At 43.1% G+C, this 17,555-nt stretch overlaps 1 protein-coding gene across 6 annotated transcripts in view; it reads right to left on the reverse strand.

The window, feature by feature from the left end:
* The window catches only part of klhl29 (kelch like family member 29), a 264,330-nt gene that overhangs the window by 36,549 nt on the left and 210,226 nt on the right, over positions 1-17,555 (reverse strand). For all 6 annotated transcript variants that reach the window (XM_005724914.2, XM_005724913.1, XM_005724915.1 and 3 more), the window contains 2 exons: positions 11,911-12,093; positions 7,895-8,075 (listed from right to left, as the gene is read on the reverse strand). In XM_005724914.2, coding sequence (XP_005724971.1) covers positions 7,895-8,075; positions 11,911-12,093 — 364 coding nt within the window. The remainder of the gene's footprint in view (positions 1-7,894; positions 8,076-11,910; positions 12,094-17,555) is intronic.

Raw genomic sequence — 17,555 nt, forward strand, 5'->3', positions numbered from 1 at the left:
CACACACACACACACACACACACACACACACACACACACACACACACACACACACACACACACACGCAGGTGAAGTGCGGCGATGTTTCTTTTACAGCACAACAAATGTTAATGAACCTGAAAAACAAGAGACGAACAATGGAGCTCTTTCACTGCAGATTTTACAGGCGCATGCACAATTTAAAAGGTCATTTTATTTTGAAAAGCCATTTAAAAAAGCTTCCTCTCTCCTTCAGACTTGTTTAGCCAAACAGCACAACATCCCCGATGAGAAAAGCTAGTTGCTGTACTCAGCGTCATGTTGCTGGCAGTCTTCATGCAATATTAACTTGCAATAGAGCTTGGAGGACGCACAAACCTGTTCATAGTGCGTGATAAATAAAACAAAACCATCCGTGATTGACACATTATTAGACAGCCATGAATTATTCAATGTCTGCAATCATTTTGGTTTGCCAAAGGATCAACATGCTAAGAAGCATGCGGGCCCGGGATACCTGATTGCAAGTTAAAAGCCTCCCGAACTCAACGGCTCCCACCTCTAAAAGTCTGTCAGTCATTAGCACAGATAGCAGAGAAAGGAATAAGCCAGCTCAGTCCTCTGAGTGTTGATTTGGACCTCCTGCCGTTCCCAAGGAAAGGCTTTATCCTACTAGCTTTGAGATGGCTCTGATTGAAGACATAATTGTGAATGTGGGTGAATTTCACGGTTAGGAGCGTGAAACCCTCAGTGAGATGGATGGGGAGATGGGGAGTGCAGGGAAAGAGGACGGACTGCAAATGATGTGTCAGAGTGTTCAGAGCCTGAGCTGGAAGGTGAGAGACCTTGGCTGTTGCTGGATGAGACATCATATGCAGACAACAAATAAACACACGCACATGTGTGCATACATATGTACATATACTCAAGGAACACACAAGCGCAGGCAGAAACGCAGACTCATGCATAATGAAAAAAGACTGGCTGCGTGTGTAAACAATCTCTGCATCAATCAGTCTACGAGAGGAGCAAATCAGCTCTTGCTGTCGCATCGTTTCGTGCCATTCTGCAGCCTTCACATACAATCCCCACCAGCCACCTGCATATTAAACAAGGCAGCTATTCACATACACTGACTAATGATTTCTGAATGTTATTAACTCTCCATATTACAAGTGTACTTCAGATGTGTGCAGTTCTTCTTCCTTGCAGAGGCAAGAAAAAAAAAGTGTTTGAGTAACAGCTACCTTATCTCCAGCAGCCAGGATTTAGTCCTGCTGCGGACTGGCTGCCTTCCCCGTTGAAGTCTCTACTATCTTTGGAGTTTTGGCCCCACAGTTACTGAGCTGCAGTAGAGCCAACTGCGACTCACAGCAGGGCCACACCTGCCAAATCTAGTGGTTAGCTGCAAAAATCAAGGATCAGCAGTTAATGGAGCTCATTTATCAAAGCAGAGAGGAACAAATGCTTTCAGAAATGGCCTGGAAATGATCTGAATAATCTTCAGCTGTATCATTTCCTGGCCTGTGAGACAAATGCAATAATTCATATGTACACTCTATTAAAATATCACATTTTAAGTGCCCCCCCCGCACCCCCTCCAACCACGATGTAGCACGCGAGATATTATAGTAGTGTAAGTGATAAACAAAACAAAGACGCGGCTGATTTGAACTGTGGACGTCCTCATGTAAGTTCAAAAGCTTTAAAAAGCCCAGTTTTACTGCTTTTACAGTGGAAATAATTTTTTTTATGTCAACTTCAATTTTCAGAGGAATTAATCTTTCTAATGGTGCCTCTGGCCTGCACCTTGTTTTTTTTTTTTTTTTAAAAGCAATTTGAAGAATTAGAATCCTGTTTATGAGTCTTATGAAACTGCTGTTGTTAATCTGTCAAGCTCCTCACCAAGCTGTTGAGACTGTGTATGACTTATAGCATCTGTCTTTTGAGTTGATTTGACAGACCAGCTGCCTGTTGTTCACAAATCCTCCTTAATCTTTGAAATTGCTCATCCTTCCTCTGCAAAACAAAGCTGCAGTATTAAGCTCCAAAACTTGCCCCCACACAGTTTCTTTCACATTGTTTAAGCATTTTAAGAAAGTATTAAGAACTTTGAAAAACACATTTAGCGGGCTGTCTGTTACCGTGTGGCTTCTCGCGCTTCGTCAACTCGTGATAACCAACTCAAAGCCTGCGTTTCGCGACACACGTTAAATTCAAGCGAGAAGGACGCATCAGAACTTTTGTTAAAGAATCGCCACAAGTGGCAATTACAGCCTGATTATAAGAGCTACAGGACTGTGTAGCAGTTGTACAGCAGAAGTCTTATTGTAAACCTAGTTTTTGCTAATATTATTAATATTGCTAATACTATGAGCTACTGGTTAAAACAGAAGTTGTAATCCGGTTGCAGCAAAACACTAATGAAATGGATTACAGTGTATTTAATGCTAAGGGATTCAGTTTTCTCCTGCGTGCTTGCTTCTTATTTCAGAATTAGAGGATATAGTCACGGGAAAACATCTTTACTGTTTCCTTTTATGACGGTAAGCAGAAGGCAGATGTTGAGCACCTCTGTAAAAGCAGAAGTGTTGGACGTTTGTTGGTCTTGAGCGTTCAGGTGTTATATCTAAGCTTGAGGTCAAGGTCACTGAGATTCAAACTCGTCTGAGGTTTTGGGTGTCCACGTCGCCGGCCTAGCAAGGTGATGAAAATACCCCATTACCCTTTTACGGCTGAGGTGTAACAACACAGCAGAACAAAAGTTCAGCCTCAGAGTCAGAGACCTCAGCATGTTAAATCTTACAAATCATGACAGTACAATTTGAAAAAGACCAAAAAAACTAGGCTTATTTGGAAGGGTTGACAAGAGAAAGCCTCTTCTCTCTAAAAAGAACGTGACAGCACAGCTTAGGTTTGCAAATGTGTTTGCAAACCTCAAGACTTCTGCAACAGTGTTTGGACTGTTCTTTGGACAGATGAGACCAAAAACCTTATACCAACTGTCAAGCGTGGTGGTGCAAGGATGATGTTTGGGTTTGTTTTGCAACCTGGGCACCTTCCAATCAGCCACGAACCTCTTTGCATACCAAAGTAATCTAGACACTAACGTGAGGCCATCTGTCCGAGAGCTAGAGTTTGTCTGAAACTGAGTCATGCAGCAGGACAATGACCCCGAGCACAGCAGTAAATTTACAGCAGAATAGCTGAGAAAGAGAAGAATCAACGTTTTATAACGGTCCAGTCAAAGTGCAGAACTTAACTCGATTTGAATAGTTTGGAGGACTGTGCTCTCCATGAACAAAGCAACATTGTAACAAAGAGTTCCTTCACAACAATGTGAGAGACTGATACAGAAAACGAGTACTTCAAGTTATTGCCGATAAAGGCGGTTCTACAAGCTACTGAAATGAGTGCAGTTAGTTTTTCACAGGACTGCGTCGATCCTGTGAAAACTGCTTTTCACATGACTGTAAATCATGTTGCTCAAGTTCTCCAGCACAGCCGTGAGGTCTAGCTTCAGGCGGGATACAGGGGTTTTTGTGAAGTTGTTGTTAATAAGTGAAATTAATCAGCTGACAGTGAGACTCAGTGATGTAGTTTTAGTAGCGCATGACAAAGCGACTAATTAAAATGTCTTTGTTATCACATTATTCCTTCATTACTTCACTTTCCACTAAAGACAAATTATACTCAGAAGTGATATGTGGTTCCTGAACAGGTCTTACAGCTCAGACTATTTAAAGCAGGGTTTTCTCTAAGTGACAGGAAAATTGCTGAAAGGTGTTTATAATGTGGCTTAAATATGAACACTCATGCTTATGGATGAGTTAGCTGTATCACCACTCACTCTTTTAACCCTTTAAGACCTACCATAGAACCAAGTCCACCAGAACTTATATTATATTTTTACATGCTGTAGTTCCATTTTTGGGAGCATTTCAAGTTGATATACATCAATACAACCATTACAGCCCAAATTTTAATAATATGTCTGCATTAAGTGCATAGTAATTAAATAAATTGCAAAAACGTGCAATAAACTACCAAAAAATTGAAAATCGTTTTTGTTTTTTTAACATATATTTCTAGTTAGAGAAATTTAAGAGGCTTATCCCTCAAAACTGTAAATACAAAAACTAGTTTCCCACCACAGGAAATTTATTTTGAGTGTCTTCATAGTTTTATTTTTGAAATACACCAATTTTTATATACTGCAAAAAAACGAAAAGAAATATTATAGTGCAAATTTGCAAAAATAACAGCATATGCATCAAAATAAACTATTTCCAGCAGTGCAATATGAGTCCTAAGCATCCCAGAAACGACACAGAAAGTCATAAAGTTAAGCATAACTTTTAAAAACACAAGTATAGGCTCATAAGGCCCTGATGGTAAAAAACTACATTTCCGCCAAATGACGTCACTTCCGGTTTCAGGCAGGACATGGCGGACATGCGATAGTTCACGCTGATGGACGTAGGAAGTGTTACGAACAGCTGATCGGATCGGCAAAGCGTGTTTCTGGAATATTATGTTTTTGTTGCTGCAAGTGCTTTTTATGCAATTTTTGCAAAGCTTTATGTGGAAGGAAACTGTGACATAGGGCAAGCTGATGTAAGTACAACTCCTCCGGTTTCATATGCAAAAACAATTATTGCGCTAGCTTACATGGTTGCAGTGCTACCGGGATTTAAAAATAGTTACGCAAAACGGAGCGTGCTGCTCTGACCGGCTTTAAAGGATTAATTGGATATCTACAAGGACATATTAACTATTATTAATATTAATATTATTATTATTTTATTTATTGATTTATTTTACTTATAATCTTCATATTACCTCTATTGTTCTTCAGTAATTGCTTTGCAGTGAATATAGCTTCATGTCCCAGTCTTCAGAAATGTAGATGCAGCTCACACTGCAAATATCTGCCAGTTGGTTAATCAACCTTTTAATCAACAACACTGACGACAAAGACATTTGCCAGAAGTCAACACGCCCAATCGGAAAATTAAGCGACTATAGAAATAGCACATTTTGATTGGAAATCATTAAGATAGTTTAAAACAAAACAAAATCCCTGCTGAAACTTTAAAAATATAAGAGATATACAGATGCACTGCAGCATAAACCATCCACCAGTAAATAACTAAGTATAAATGGGTGGGATACACAGTGTTAGCCATGAAGTGAACAGTCAGTTCTTCAAGTTGACAAAATGGACAAAATGTACTTTAACAAGGGCCAGAGATGGCTAGATGACAGGGTGACAGCATCTTCAAAATGGCAGGTCATGTGAGGTGTACCCACAAAAGTGTTCGAAGAAAGGGCAACTGATGAACTGGCAACGAGGTCATAGACACCTAAAGCTAACTACAAGGCTGGTGATTGAGGTGTAATGGCACAGAGGAGATACTGCAGTGAAAAAGAAGAAAACAGAAGCTGGAAGACGGCCATCCTCTGAGGACAGGAAGCAAATATGAATTGAATATGCGACATGTCTTTATAGCGATCCTCCAGCAAGTTTGTGAAGTGAGAGGGAACATTTTTGGAAAAATGTCATCAGGAACATCCACAACAAGAGGAATATAAGAAACACACTCAGAAAGCTGGAGACAGTGATTAGCTCCTGAGGATCTGCACTCTTTTTAACTTATTATTCTGTAATTGTTATATTTCCCCTTACTTTGGCAGGAATAATGGACTGGAAGAACTCTGATATGTAACACATGCTTTTCCCATTTATTAATTATTTGTTTTTTTAATTTAAAACACAAACAAATTAAAGTAAGACTGTCAGAAAGCCTGGAGTACTGTTGCTTAAGACCACAAAGTCTGGCTTCCTGGAAGCAAAATGTAAAGAAATAAGGGGCAGTTTAAGACTTTCTACGAGTACTGTAAGCAAGTATCGTTTAAAAATAGCTCTTTTAATGCATTCTGGCCCTTTGTCTAAATGCAAATGAAGTTTCAGGTCACTGAAAACATCGTCTTCCTTTTCTTCTTTTGGAAAGCTTCTAAATTTATTCTAAAACTCTGTTTTTGGAAACTCTGCTTGCAGTGTGGAAGCGTAGACAGGACAGAAAAGGAGACTTATGGCAACGATAACAGATACCCTGTTTGCTACCTGGCCAGGTCTTATCAGTCGAAACATGTCTTTCCCCGAAGCACCCAGCTGCTTCCTGTTTACGGTGCATACCCCGCTGTATGTGAATGAATGAAAAGTGTGCAAGAGCGCTTCGTGCAGCTCAAGATCATTTTTGTTATAAGACAAACACACAAAAAAACAACAAAAAAATGCTGTCATGGTCAAGGGTTACTGGGACGACCACAGGCAAGTCTGTCTTTGATATTCCCTCCACATGCTACCACAGGTAGTTCTTTATGTTGACCCTTTTTAAACACATAAACATAAGCATAGGAATTCTGGCCCTAGTATAGTGAACCCTTGGACCTTGTGACTTTGTTACTCGTTCCACATAACAGTCTTAAAAGGAGACAAAATTAAAACCCGGGTTGCTTAGAAACAAGCCCGTTGATTGCCTTGACAATTGCTTCAAAGACCTGCTGGCGTTTATATGACATGGCCAGAGAAAACAACCTTGACCTCGTGCTACAAATGCCTCGCCTCAGCGCGCAAACCGTGCATTTCCATATTAACTATTCAAACTTCAGCTGCTCTGTTTGGCTTTGTGTAGTGAGTGTGTTCGTGTGTTATTTCTCTGTAGCTTGCACAGTCTGCTACAGCGCAACAGTGGAGCACTAACAACAAGCAGAGGAGGCCTCTGGTCGTTCTTGGAGAGAGGCAAAGTAGGTTAAAGTTTCACGGTGCTGATGATTGAGTCCAGTTGCTGTGGGCCTCACAGAAGCTTCTCATGATTGCACAAAAACACACACCAGGGCAGAGAGTGAGAAACGTGCACGGGCACATCGCACTGTGAAACAGTGATTTCTTTGGAGCCTCGAATGCCCTAGATGCGTCGGCAGCTCTCAAATTAAGCAGCTCAGAGACGGAGGAATCAAATGCGTTTCCATTACGGGGCAAATATTCCATCTCCCCCCTGTCATAACGACACTGTATGGCAGCATTATGGGGAAATATCAAATTAGGCTGTTTCATTTGGAGGACTGTTGTGCATTGCGAGAAGCTTCGGAGATCAATTGAGCTGCTAGGTAATGAGCGACAGCGGCCTGCTCTAATATACTCAGTAATGTTCTTTTGATTGCTTTGGTTAATCTTGCTCTGTCGAGCAAGGGAGGCAACCCTCCTCTTCTCCCCGCTTTGTAACACGCTCATCAGCCCAGGTTAGAGGGTAAACTAAGAAATAGGGAGCAGTGTTAAAAAAAAATCAAAATGAGATCAATCAAACTATTAAATCTGGATAACGTCTGCACACGTTCCGTGCCACTAGGGATTCATTATACTCCTTGACGACGTCGCCTATTTCTGGTTTCATGCTGAAGACTTTCCATAAAAGAAGACCCAGCTGAACAGGCCACAAAGTACGACCTCCAGATAAAGTCTCGCTAATGTGCCGATGCCGACGTGGATGGAATCAGACGCATTGTGCCGCTCTGATCTCAGAAAGCAAATCGTCTCACTCGTGCGCCGCTCACAAACACGAGTGCTGCTCCGGGACACCACTCACAGCTGTGACCATTTTAATATCCCCCGGCCCAGATTCACTCCTTTGCACCTTTTTACTCTAAGAAAAAAAAAATGCTAAGAAACCTGTCCAACCCCTTTTGCAATATGCTGCACCGCACTACTGCATGCCACACCATCTGCCATGTTTTGCTGTGCAGTGTGAATATTTATTTGCTCGAACTGTACTGCTCAGCATCCCCCTACTGACCGCGCTGATCAAGCTCTGACGCGGCAGCCACGACAGAGGTGCTTTGCGTGACTTTTACCTCTCCACGTGGTCCAGGTTCCCCGATACGCCCAGTCCGCCGATCGTGTACAGCTTGCCGTCGTACACCAGGCTGTTGTGCCGACAGCGAGCCACGGTCATCCGGGACACCAGATTCCAGTTGTCCAAAAGAGACATGTAGCACCACACATCAGCCACCATCACACCTGACTCTGTGCCACCTGCAATGCACAAAAAAAAGTTTATTAGAGTTGATAAGCAGGGCGATCAAGAGATCTGAGAGAAAAACAAACACGCCTCCTTCAGTTTTCCTCTGTCGTAGCAAAAATGGGCTAAATCTTCTGCTTTGGTGTAGTTTAGTCGCTGCTGGGGTTTGTGGAAATACTGCTGTGGCAATTATAGGGCTGAAGATTAATGACTGGTTAAAACCAGACCTGTCAGGTGCTTCAACAAAGTGAGAAGGTGCTGGATGATTTCATCACTATCAAAATCATCCACGCATCCATCATTATTGTCATGTTTATTAACGCTAAGAGAACGTGATAGTCAGCTTTCCTCTTACTACCGGCTTCATCGCAATTGTGTTCAACAAAGAAGTAAATAACCATCGATCTTCTCTTTGACCTCGGCTCAGCGGACCGGTATTTATTCAGCAGCCCGAAGAACTGCGTTGCATAAGTGATTCACCCCTGATTTCACGACATTTCTCATCTCTTGGCCTGGCTCTCCTGTGCCGTGCTTTAAGGTGCCTCCCATCTCTGGAACTCAATTTCTATGAAGTTCCCCAGCGGTTTATTTACTGTACTCATGCTTTCCAGATGGTAACCCTGAGAAATCAGACACCCACATGTATGTCCCAGTAAAGCTCGGCGCCGTTGATGCATCACGTCCTACTTTGCTTAAATTAAAAACTGGATGTCCAAAAATTTCCTGCTCCCGACTCCAAATTAGAGGTAATTGCAAATGCCCCCTGAAGTCCCCAACACTTGTAGCACTTAATAATCTCTCCGCTAGTCTGAGTCCCTCATCTAATAATGTTCAAAAAGAGCTCCACAACCGAGGTGTTATTTATGACTGTGTTATTGTCTAAGCGGTCAGGTGACGGAAAGTTAGTGCAGCTTTGGCCAACCGAGACAGCTGACCAAGATCGGGTTATTCCTTCCTTGCATACTTAGAAAAGGTCACCCATGCTTCTCTCTCGTCTACACTTGACTTCTGCAATGCACTTTACTCTGGTATCGGCACGTGAAACATTTAAATAATGCAGCTGTTACAAAATGCTGCTGCCAAGATTTTCAACACACAGTAAGCGAAGCAACCACCTCACAGAAATCCTCTCTTCAGTGGTTACCCTGGAGTTTCAGAATTGATTTTAAGGTTTTACTGCGTGTTCAAAAAGCCTTCAGTGCTCCGGCTCCTGCCTATATCTGCAATCTGTCGACTCCCTACGAGACCGTCCGCTGCTAGAGATCCACACCTCGACTCTTTACCTCTGCTGCCCTGTGACCCTCAAAGTGTGGACTTTACTGCCTAGAGATGTGAGCCAGATAAACTCTGTATCCTCTTCTCAATCTTTTGCTAATACTTACTTTTATTGTGTTTCTTATTTTTATTACACAATTGCCTGTATTTATCCAACGTCTTTCACATCAAACACACCCCCAACTGGTCATGGCAGATGACTGCAGTTCTGCCAGAGGTTTCTTCCTGTCAAAAGGGAGTTTTTCCTTCCTGCTGTCACCAAGTGCTTGCTCACATAGAGTCATCTGATTTTACAAAATAAACCGCCGTGAGGCAACTGTTGTGTTGATTGGGTGCTATCTAAACGAATTAAATGAAATTGAGTTTATATCGAATATAGTGGTTTCTTTTTACTTCTATTACATGTATTTTTTTTGTTATTTTTTAACACTTTGTAACTTTCCGAAAGTGCCATAGAAAAGTTTTCAGTCTCCTTTCCCACCAAATCCTTTATTTCAAACTTCACAACTCAAACACAAAGAAAAAGTTGTGTCACAAAAGCTGGAAAATGAGAAAATGAGAATTTCCTCGTGCGATTCAACATCAATGAGATGTGATGAAAGCACAAACAGGGGCTCCTTTACCTGCACAGCACCTGCGCCTATTAGATTAGAAATAGAAATGAAATTATTTCAGATTAAAGAACTATTTCTGAATTAGATTTTTAGCCCTTTATATTTAATAAAAGTCACTCTTACAGTACATATAGAAGTTCCCCCCACCCGCCCACCCCTCCAGTCCCCAAGAGGAACAGTGGCAGACTTGGACAACTTGAACCGTCAGAAAGTTGTTTGCTGCTGAGTCATCCAGCCAGCCAAGAAAACTGTACTTGTTTGAGCCGTCTTCAGAGCAGCTCTCTTAGCTGTGTTATTTGACATGTGACACCAGCCGTGATTCAGTGACCCTGTTCAGAGTGCGAGGACGGTTACAGGCCGGAGCCTGTTGATTGGCTGGCTAGAAAAACCCTGATTTCCCCACTGGCTGTCTGACTCCCAGAGGATACATGCAGACCTGTTCCAATGCCCAAAAACACATTTACATTTATATGAAAAGAGGGAGAGGAAAAGGTGCATGCAGGAAAAAGAAAATCCCGTTGCATTTCCACTGTGTAATGTGAAGGTCTGAGTACCGTGCGAGAATCTCGCACAAATGAACCATGGAGGCAGAAATTCAGTCTGCTGGTAGAGAAGCAACCTAAACGTGTCTCATTGTGGGAGTCGCAGAGTCACAGTGTGCCACTATGGAGCAAAACAAACTGCAGAACGCTGCAGCAACTACAGAGCCAGACAGAGAGGAAAAAGGTCTATTAAAAAAAAAAACAAAAACAATTTAAAAAAAAAAGACTCCTCTGAAAAGACATTTGAGTTGTCTGCAGCACAGGGCCGAGCAACATGTGACTAAGCTTTGAGGTTGGCCCCCTTTTAAAACTCTTGAACTGTTTCATAAAAGGTCAGAGAAGAGACCAGCGGCCTGGGTAGATTCACTCTGCCAAATCAAAGTAGCCACAGAGGAAAAACATCTATAATAAAAAGAGGTCACAAAATGTCAACTTTGAAGACAACTTCGTGACCGTCTTTAACTCACGTTTGGCTTTCCTAACCTGACGCCGTAATGTGCTCATAAGCATTTATACAGCTACAGGCTGCGTCATAAAAACCAAGAAACAAAACCGCTCGAGTTTATATGCGAATTCTAATCTCGCCTCGAGGTCCATTAAGCCGCTACCCTGCAGCTTATATAGCACTATACGGTCTACTTCAGCAATTTGCCTTGTTGCTCGTCTGTGCTGATTAAAAAGTTGAAGTATGCATGCTGAAGTTGATTTGACCACTGCGTTTGCTGAGATGGAAAATGAACTCTGAAACTGAACTTGAGGTGGGATTTTTTTTGTTATTACAGCTCGTTGCAGTTAATGGCACTAAAGCACGTCTCAACAGATGATGTAAATAACCCCCCCGTCCCCCCAAAAAATCCATTAAGTCTGCCCTTACCTGGGTTTGACAATAATCAATATTGTTCCACACAATAAATCACGAGAGGAACTGGCTGTGGGATGATGAGAGTCTATAGTTATTTGAGCTAAACATGCTCACAATGATAGAATTTAATTCACGCTTAGTAATTTTTTTATTGTCAAAGGCCAAAAAAATTAATAAATAGAAGAAAAGTAGCTGAGTGTGTTCCATTAAGGTCATAAATTCAGTTTTGAACTAAAACCTGACCTGATAATTTAACCTGTGAATCATCCTGTGTCAACCAGAAGTGATTGGGCTAAATTTCAAGGGAGTATTTCAGAGCCAAACCTGGCTGTAAAGTACACGAGTAATCCCAAAACACTCTCATGGGGGGAAAAAAAAAAGTTTACTTTACTTAGACGTTTAACAGTTTAGTTTACTTACACATTTAAGGATTACCCTTTCAAAACTGCCCTGTTATTAAGTCCCTCTATCATTTTTCCATCTCCGGCCCCACACCACTGAATGTCTGTGACAGCAACGCCACAGTTATACAGCTGGAGTGGACAATTTAGCTCACCTGACAGGTAGATGTTGTCTCCCGCCGAGATGACACTGAAGAACTCGCGGTCGTAGAAGGGCAGGCTGGCCAGTGGGTACCACTTACTGTTCTGGGGGTTAAAACAGGTGACTGCTGTCAGAGAGCGCTGGTTCATCCCGATAGCCTGACGCCCTCCCACGAGAACTATCACCTCCGCTACACCTAGAGGACAAAGAAGCAGGAGGAGGATGGAGGAGGAGGATGATTGCGGTGGATAAAGGAGGGAAAGAGGTGGGAGAGAACAGGTCATCAGGAAAGGTTTCCACCAGTAAATAGAGGCCAAGACTGAACCAAAGGCTCTTTGTGAAGCTCTCAGTGCAGCGGTAACCAGCAGACATGTTTTGTGGCGTGCTGTCTGGCTTTTAAGTACAGATAAAGTATACGCATTGCCTGCTTAAAAAAAGTATTTTTCACATGAATACTGAGAGGTGATAGAAATAAAAAGTTTCTTGTTCTGAGTCAATACGTTTGTCGGAAAACAAAAGAAAATGCAAAGCAGGAAAGTTTCCTCTTGGTCGCAGGAAACTGCTGATTTAAATGTTGAATTTTAACTCAATTACCAAGACTGATGGTGCTGCCATTCGTTTAGTTGCCTCCCAGCTCTCAAATTCTTCCTTCCCACGTGTACTACAGGCGCTTGCCTATAGATTTGCCCAAACACACACACACGCACGCACTCGTAGTGAAACGCGCACCACTTTGGCATGCCATAAGAGAACCGCATATTGAATAGGAAAATCAATTTGTGTACATTTGTATGTGAAGGCGGGGCTCGTGTGATTAAGAAGATACTTGAAACACGTTCAATGATTATCCCTGTAAGAGCTCACCGGATCTCTGCTCTCAGGCATCCACACGCACACACAGAGATGGTGGATAAAGACACCAGTGATCCAAAACACACAAACAGGTTGGCAGGCTGCCACATGCGTGTCTCAGGTCCTCTCAGTCTTCGGCGGCGGCGGCAGCAGCAGGTTCCAGAGAGCAGGCAAGACGACGAGCCGACAGACAGAAATGAGCTGTGTTTGTAAGCAGCAGGCAGGCAGGTGGGCAGAGGGAGGCGAGCCAGGGAGGGAGAGGAGGATGATGAGGAGGAATAGAGACTGTGCGAGAGGAGAGAGAAATATGGAGGAAAAGGGGGAGAAAGGTGGAGGCAGGAGAGCTAATCTTCATACACTCCAAACCAGGGCGAACCCCTGGTTCACCTGCTTGGATCGATACTCTTCCTCGCGTGCACTCTCCCGACAGGGCACATCCTCAGGCGGCCGTCTTTTCCTTCTGCTTCTTCCTGTTAAAATTATCCCCTTATCGTTTCTTTTCCCTTTTTTTATTTCTTCTTAAAATTCACTTGTCTTTCAATGCTGGTAAAAACAGAGGGCTTTTCTCTTGGAAGGGGAACAAGGGTAAAAGACGGGGAGATACAAAAACTACAATGGGCTTTGCTGAAGCTGAGCAAACAGACAGAGCCAGTAAGCGCTGCCTCAGACATATCGTGGACATACAGCTTAGACTTAGTGGACAGCTTAAAGCCGGCTGGCTCTCTTCCAGTGAGGTTTTTAAGAATGTGCTCCTCCGCGTGGGATGCGAAAGAAAGCGATGGCTCGAGAAGAAATTGTGAAAGTGTCACCGCAGAGATGAAGGTTTTGGCATTGTGCAGAAGACGTAAGAGTTTTGCACGCTGCCGCCCGCTCTGGATGTGTTTTAAAGATTTGCAAACTTGAAGTGCAGTTTTTAAAAAACAAGATTTAGTCTTGAACTTGTTCCCGTTGCTGGTCTGTTTTCACAGCCCAGGACTTCAAGCCTCAATCGGCCCGAGACCTCCAACAGACCCTGGGCAATCAGCTAGTAAATGAGCGTGCAATTTTATAGGACAGTCACGGTTACAGCGGCGGTTCTTTGCCAAAAAAGCAAAACAAAAGCAAACCAAACACAAATAAAAGTCTTTGTCTTCCCACTCATGAGCCTCCAACCTTCACACACTCACAGATTAATTATACTGACACTATTCTGTTGGTTCTTCCCCGTGATGAGTTTGTTGCTATTACTCTACATGTTTGTACTCCATTTCTCTTGATCACATGTTATTTTGCAACTTTACTGGACTGTAAACGTGCGACCCTTTTCCTCGCCTTTATAGGATTGAATTTTTCATCTCTTTTCATCCCCCTTTTCCTTCATCTTATTAGCTGTTTCACTTTTGTTGATATTGACTGGCTCAATTAACTTGGCAAAGTTTCTGTGTCTATGCCTGAGCCAATGTGGGATTTTCTTTCTTGTGTGTGCACATCAATCAGTGTTGCACAGTTTAAAGGGCTCTTTTAAAATCCACGTAGGTTTGTATTGTTCAGGAAGACATATTCCATTTAATTGCATCTTAAGACAACGCGGATGATGTGTTAAACTGAATTTCCTGATATCACGGGTATGTTTTTGCAGCTGGAATTCTAAAATATGACGATCGAGCTCAACTTTAATAAGACAAACAAATGATTCCACGTGCCGAGTCAACGTGCCTAAGTGGATGCACACCTCGGGTCTTTATTATCATCTAGTGCACATGTGCAGGGTTGTTCCTGGTAGCTTTCTGCTTGGCCAGACACGTCAGGGAGAGTACACATCTGGGCGCTGACGCTGCGGCGCACCTCTGACCTCTGAAGCCCCGAACGCATTCGCAAGCCCGCATAAGCCGACACCGGCCTGTCAGAACGCAACGAAACACGAGTACGGCAACCGCTGACGGGGAGTCGTGGCATCGGCTCAGATGGCTGGTGCGTGCGCGCGTCTGTGTGTGTGTTCGTTTTTTCTCAGACAATGAAGCCTCACAGGGATGGCTGTCAGTCAGTGTGAGGTTTGATACCAGTTAGGTGGAGGGATGAAGGGATGGAGAATCGAAGGATAGAGACGAGCGGTTGGGGATGAAGGGATAACCAAGTTCTGACAGCTCTCCTTTTTTTTCCTTGACAGAGTTTATACCCGTGACTGCTGGGGGAGAAAATGCCTCCTCCTCCTGATAGTTACTGACCTTTTGTTGCATTGTTGGTATACTTTCCATCTGACTGTATTTAAGGAAATAAAAACATCAGCTTAACTCAAGGTTTGAGTAACAAACTGCTTTATTTGTGAGTGTGTTTAATTGATTGGACGTTCTGTCCTCTTATCTGTCAAATAACACAAGTGACAACATCAGCTGCATCTGGTTTGGACCTAAATCAGATCAGTTTGGTTTGAGAAGTCCTCTTGAGAACAGGGATGGTTAGGAGAGGTTTTTAAATGTGGTTGCAGATCCTGTTTTTGGTTCCAGTGGGGACCAAGAAGAACGTGGTGAGGTAGATCTATTATGTCAAAAGTAGTGGTGCACAAGAGTTTAAACTGGGATGGACGGCTCTATCCAAATACTGACAGCAATGCTATCAATGTGAGGCCGTGTGTCAGGTGAGCAGACGCACGTAGGCTGTAGAGAGAGAGCATAATGGCAGAGGGAAAGCGGTACAGAGAGTCCTTTTAGTCTTTTTTCATTATGAAAGAGCTCACTGAGGTCACCGTCTTTACAATCCGACTGCTTATGGAAACCAAAGTGTCCTCAGGTGGCCATGAACAAGAAATAGAGATACACAGTGACCCACACTGGCTTCAGCGTTCAGACCTGCTAGTTTGGTGGTTTATCAGTAGTAGCAGTGATGCAAACTACCAATGACAGCCCGATCTGGACTTCACTCTGAGCTGCTGTAGTTGCATTTTTACTAAAGGTCGCTTATTCAGGATACACAGAGAAACATGTTGATTCATTTAGCTATGTTGGTGTTCCTACATCATCATAACAATGTTTGCTTGGCTAAGTTATAGGCAGTTATAAAACATGGAAGCTTCCAGGTCGTAAAACTTCAGCCAACACGGGAATTCCTTAAAACCTGGTTTCTATCTGAAGTCTGTTTTTGCAGAAAGACTTCTGGTCCCATAGAAGTACACGGGGAGGTCTGACTGCAAACGTGTTTCTGCTGAGTTTATGGTTTATGCAAATCTTAAAAATAAGGACTGTTTTGTAAATCTTGGTCATACCTTGTTTTAAAATGAAGGATTATCTTCACTATTTTGTATGATATAAAACCGCACACTTACTGGCTAATGATCTGTCATCATAAGTTGTTAGGGCCCCTTTATACCCGCCACGCTGTACCTGGTGAACAGCACCATACGACAAAGCCGACGCTAAATTGACGCCATGTCCACTTTCTCTAGCTGCTATCTGCACTGTGATGCCACCCGTCCATTCTCTTCTGCTTATCCTCAGGCTACGTCCACACTAGCCCGGATAGATTTGAAAACGGCGTTCAGTCGTTTTCACAGAGTTGTGCGTCCACATTGAAACGGTCGAAAACGCTTACGTTCCAGTACTGCGCATGCGCGAAACACAAGAAGATTCAACCTGCCTCATTTCTGTCTGCCGTTTATTTACTTTCCAGCTCATTGAGCTCGGGGCAAAATGTCAAGGAAAAGCACCGAGTTTTTTTAAATGGACTGACAATGAGGTGGAGTTGTTGCTGCGAAAACACAGAAGTACAAAGTTGCAACAGTGAGTGAGACTGAAAAAATTTAAAGAAAAGCTATCAGGAGCATGTACAGACTGCTATTAATCTTTAAATTGAGAGCAAACAAAACAACTGCTGTATAATGCCCTCCGCTATCTTTAGTTTAATTGGTCACATGACTAAAATGCGTCATCATTTTCAAAAAGTCTCCGGTTTCGCTGTCCACATTGCCACGCGAAAGCACCGTCTTCTATTCGTTTTCGAGAGCGTTTTCAAGACGCGTGTCAGTGTGGACGGGAGGCCACGACGGAGAGAAAACGATGTGTTGTCAAACGAAAACGTGTTCGTGTGGACATGACCTCAGCGTAGGAGCTGGAGCCTATCCCAGCTACCATAGCTGGTAGCTGGGATGCAGGGTACTCCATTCTGACACAGATACCCACAGAGATACGGACTCACATTCACAAGGGTAATTTAGAATTACCAATGAACCTAACCCCAGCAATGCATGTTGGCTGTGGGAGGAACACTCAGGACCTGCTTGCTGTGAGGCAACAATGCTAACCACCGTCTTGCCCTTGCACCGAAATGGCGAGCATACATATATGTGGCTGTGTGATAACATTACCGGTGGCATGCGAACTGACCAGCAGGGTGGGTATGCCAGGGCTTTCAACCAATGACCATGCAGTTTCACTAAGACAGTGGAAAAGCTCATCTTGAGGCTTCAGAACTGGAAACCAATAGGTGACATCATGACAGCTACATCTACCATTTATTAGTACATTAGCAGAAGCTAAGTCCCTCTTAAATGGAGCTAATGTTCATCAGCTAGACAGAGATTTTTGCCCATCAGAGAAAAATATCAGTTACATCTGTTTGGCATTAGAAACACAGACGGCGGATGAGTTTAGCAGCATGGCAGAGAGCGAGCATAAAGAGGAAAAACAAGGTGACGGGAGGAGGCGTATTGTGTGGCAATACAAAAAGCTCCAGAAAAGGATGTAGTCTGAGGGACGGGCAGGCTTGTGTAAGAGCTGATTCTCAAATTGAAGCCCACCCACGTAGTATGATGTGACCACACACACACACACACAC

The sequence above is a fragment of the Pundamilia nyererei genome, unplaced genomic scaffold, assembly GCF_000239375.1.
Source record: "Pundamilia nyererei isolate P.nyererei 1_Seehausen unplaced genomic scaffold, PunNye1.0 scaffold00013, whole genome shotgun sequence".
NCBI lineage: Eukaryota > Metazoa > Chordata > Actinopteri > Cichliformes > Cichlidae > Pundamilia > Pundamilia nyererei.